Consider the following 4392-nt stretch of genomic DNA (forward strand, 5'->3'; position numbering starts at 1 on the left):
TGATGTAATAACTCTATAGTATTTGCTTTACACATAATTCTCAACTCTCATTACAGTGGCTTGGAAAGCAGTGATAGATGGGGTGCAGGAGGCGCGAGCTATTGCAAGGTTGAGACCTCTGACCTTTCAGAGGATTACCGGTGCCCGTATGCTCGGTCTGGTTCATGATGCAGTGGTGTTCTTGCTGGAGCAACTTCAAGGAGCCCACCGCTGTCAACGCCATGCCTTCCGCTTCTTCAAACAGTGCACGCAGGATGATGACCTCCCTGTTAATCCCAGTGGTTGCGCACGCTCTGAGCTGTACCTTAGGTATGTGTACCATTATAGCTCAGATCACTCCTGTTTATTGATCTTGTGTCTTTATTGAATCCACTATCTTGTCCTTTTGTTTAAATGTAGGTGGAAAAAGCCCAGGTGGTATAGCATTACAAGTGATGAAAAAAGTGCGATGTTTTGTGGTATTTTACTTTATTTACTCATCTAAACCTGATATCATTTTCTCTTTTCTGTCAACAGGAAGTCCACATTTGACATGTTTAACTTCCTGGCTTCTCAGCATAGACAACTTCCTGACATTGGGCCTTACGATGATGAGGAAGATGAGGTTCTTTTGAAGTCCACAAGGTCAGAATTCATTTTTTTAGTTGTATATTTTTCCTTGTTTTACATGCAATAAAACTTGAAGTAGCATTTTGCTTTTTCATTCATTAAAAAGAGAAGAGTGTCTCAAACATTTTGCTTTTGACTAATATGTCTTCAGTGTGGTATTGAAACTGGAATGGTAATCATTGAGATAGAAGGGTAACTACTGTGTATTTTTAAGAGACAATTTTACCTTAAAAATGTCAAAATAATCTTTTTGGATGTTTCATGTGAGTTATTATCTGGTCTTTCTCTTAGACGGGCTACTAGTTTGGAGTTGCCCATGGCCATGCGCTTCAGACACCTGGAAAGGACGTCCAAGGAGGCTGTAGGCGTGTACAGGTCAGCACAGAACTACTTTTGCAAAATAATCAGAATTATATGTAATTCTCAAAAAATATTTTAATTAAGGTAATGAGGAGGGCCAGCTGGCAACAACAAAGTCTGTTGGGTTTTAACATTTTGGGTGGGAACAATGAAATCGTAAAGCAAAATCTGAATTTTCTAAACATCCCCAAGTGCTAAAGGGTGACTCAAAAAAGAAGTTGCAGTCACTGTCAGTCACAGATACTGTAAAATGTTTAGGGTCACTATTAAGTCAGTGTATAAAAAAATTAATATACACAATATCAGTATCTACAAGACTAAATTACAAATGAATAAAATAGAAATAACAAGTTAAGTGCAGTGTTGCAGCATACAGGTCACTTTCATGAATTTCACATTTTTAGGACCAAGTTACAATAAGTTTTGTCACTTTGTATTCTGGGTAAATGTACAAAAGAAACTGAACATCATAACAGGCCATGCCATCAATGTGTCTGAACCAGAAGAGAGCCAAAACATTACAAACATGGTCCAAGAAAATGCTGAGTTATAATCAGCATCCAACAGCACAAGACAATATTCATGCTGATGAGAAGCAAGATTTTTGAAGACTACCTAACTCCTTTCAAGGAAAATGAGAGTTTTGTGGTAGGATGACTACTAGATTACAGAGAGTTATGCCAATTGAAATGTGTAAGGTTGCTTGTGGTGCTTTTAACTTCTACAGGATCGACTGCATCATGGAAATTGAATTGCAATTGCAGTTCTTTCAAAATTTACTGCTGTTCATGCCAAATAAGCAACTTCTGCAATAATTCATGAAGAACATTTTGGGAGGATATCCACAAGTGTTACAAAATAACTGTGGGCAGGATTGGAAAACATTTGTAGGTGGAGTGGCAGAGGAAACTGAGTCAGTTAAAGATGAATCGCTGTGTAATGTTTTTTGTGAAAGCACCAAAAGTCAACCTTACATTATTGTCGCAATTCTTTCTCCATATTGCCCAGCCCTATTACAATGCTAGCATTTTCTGATAAGCACAGAGCACAAACTACAGCTGAGGGTGATGGGAATGTGATTAGTATTGCAGGTATTTGGTCAGAAACCAAAGTATTGTACAAATAAAATTTCTGACATGAACTCAGATTTTTGACCAGAGTCAAAAACTAATTGTTGCATGTCACTTTTATTTTTCCACCCTGGTGTGCTCAAAAGTCACAACTTCATACTCATATTGTATTAGATCCCATTTATACCTTAATTAGAAAAAAATACACAGGCTTCTCACAGTCATGGAAAAAACTTGAAAAGTCTGGGAAATTCACAGTCACATTTTCAAGGCCTGAAAAGATGTTGGGTTTAATTAAAATCACTGAAAGTTTTGGAAGTCAGGGAATGTTTTGTGTATAATGAAACTGTGACAGTAGTCCTCTGTAGATAGCCTACCACAGAAGGCAGGGGTTGGCAAGTAAGTTTTTCTAAACAATTAAATGGAGGGCCAGAACATAATCAAAAGCTAATTTAAGAACTGATTAAAAAAAAATGCAACTGATCTGTGCGACAGACCAACACAGGCCACGCATGTGTAGGATATGCAGAGAATGGATGAAAATAACTCAAGAAATAACAGAGGACAAGGATAGGCCCGTTATGAAATCCAATCATGGATTTCGTATATAGAATTAAGTCATGAAATGCTCTAAATGAGCTTGGTTTTATTTCCCCTTATCATAATAGAATACTAAACATGTAGCCTATCATTTTAATTTTGAAAATGCTTCTTTTTTACACACAAAACATCACCACTTGGACTGACCATGTAGCAGAGCCTAATTTATTCCAATAACTATCTGATAAGGTTTACTCTCAGAATTATTTCTTGGTATTGGTGACCCCACTCCGCATGTAGAACGTAGCGTTTTTTAAAAATTGTTTGCATGCTGGAGGTACGATATTACGTTGTGTGCAGAGGGAAGTTAGCTAAACATTTAACATGCTACCTAGCAAGACAAAATGTCACTATCAAAAAGTCTAAAGAGGAAAGTTGACAGCGAAAAGAGGGCATTCACTGAAGAATGGAAAGACAAGAATGCGTTCATCTTACCTGGTTTCATGAAAGGAAAGACTGTGTCTTATCTGCAGTGCAGCGGTCGGTACGTGCAAAGATTATAATATTAGACGGAAGTCAATGGATGCTATCATTACCGCCGAGTAGCAGACCTTTCTGCAAGGTCTGCTACTTGCAGAAAGGAAATGCTGTGCATGGAGTTTGTATCAGTGGTCTCCGTCAGGCATATGGATTTTCCATAGCTGGTGCATAACTCAGGGTAATCTGTGCAGTCTGTGTTTGAACAATAATGAGCTGTCCGTCAGATAGTTGCATCACTGCGTCATTTATGTCACATTCTGCTTTTTTGCGCTGATTTTGGTGTCAGTGTTTTTCATAAAATGAAACTAAATGACCTTTGTTCCTGTTCACACGTGTGTGGCCCACAGTCACAGTCAGTAAAGTAACGTTTGAACGATTTACTGAACTGGTGTGACTTTTTTCATACCACACATTGCATGTCGCTAATTCAGCACCAGGCGCTGTTCACTACAGTGCAGCCCGCCGTGTCCGCCTCGGTCATTCACACTCACTTTCAACATGGATAAAAGTATAATCAGCATTCTTCAGACGGGGGTAGATTCTCTATTTGGACATTATAGCCTATTTGTGGGACTGTCTATAAAAATCAGATAATCAAAATAATCTGGCGGGCCAGATACTATTGCTGGAGGGCCAATGTTGGCCCGCGGGCCGGACATTGCCGACCACTGACATAAGGTAGCTGTCAACATAATGTCGCTCCAATATATGTGGACGTGTGATGCTTTGTTTACTATCATATACGTTTCTTTATTTTCTTCCTGCGCTCTATTTCTCCTTCCATGTATGCCAGCTGAAATTATAAATAGAGTTTGAATCCTAGTATGTCTGAACAATGTCGGGCGAGTAGGTAGCTTTAAAAAAAAACTATTATGGGTTGTTGAAAAGTCATGGAAAAGCTTTTGATGACAAAAAATCTGATTCAGAAATTGGTTTGAGTCTGCACCCTGACAGACTCCATGGCACAGTTTACACATCATAACAGCTGGCGTCAGAGCAAATGAATTTTTCTGACCCAAACTGTCGCAGGTCTGCTATCCATGGCCGTGGTCTTTTCTGCAAGAGGAACATCGAGGCAGGGGAGATGGTTATTGAATACGCAGGCATCGTCATCCGCTCAGTGCTCACTGACAAAAGGGAGAAGTACTACGATGGCAAGGTGGGTTTCCATTTCTTTGATCATTTTGATTGTAATGGAGTCTACAAAAACAGAGGATAAAAGTTAAAGAAAGGTAAGAAAATGAATCAACAGGTCACATTTTTGCCTTTGCAG

At 38.9% G+C, this 4392-nt stretch overlaps 1 protein-coding gene across 3 annotated transcripts in view; it reads left to right on the forward strand.

Annotated features, from left to right (window-relative positions):
* Positions 1-4392, forward strand: part of kmt2bb (lysine (K)-specific methyltransferase 2Bb) — a 28286-nt gene that overhangs the window by 21138 nt on the left and 2756 nt on the right. For all 3 annotated transcript variants that reach the window (XM_042490498.2, XM_042490499.2, XM_088084098.1), the window contains exons 32-35: positions 57-309; positions 517-624; positions 901-984; positions 4149-4278. In XM_042490498.2, the coding sequence (XP_042346432.1) occupies positions 57-309; positions 517-624; positions 901-984; positions 4149-4278 (575 nt within the window). The remainder of the gene's footprint in view (positions 1-56; positions 310-516; positions 625-900; positions 985-4148; positions 4279-4392) is intronic.

The sequence above is a fragment of the Plectropomus leopardus genome, chromosome 11, assembly GCF_026936395.1.
Source record: "Plectropomus leopardus strain MGB_pleo_1.0 chromosome 11, ASM2693639v1, whole genome shotgun sequence".
In the NCBI taxonomy this organism is placed as follows: domain Eukaryota; kingdom Metazoa; phylum Chordata; class Actinopteri; order Perciformes; family Serranidae; genus Plectropomus; species Plectropomus leopardus.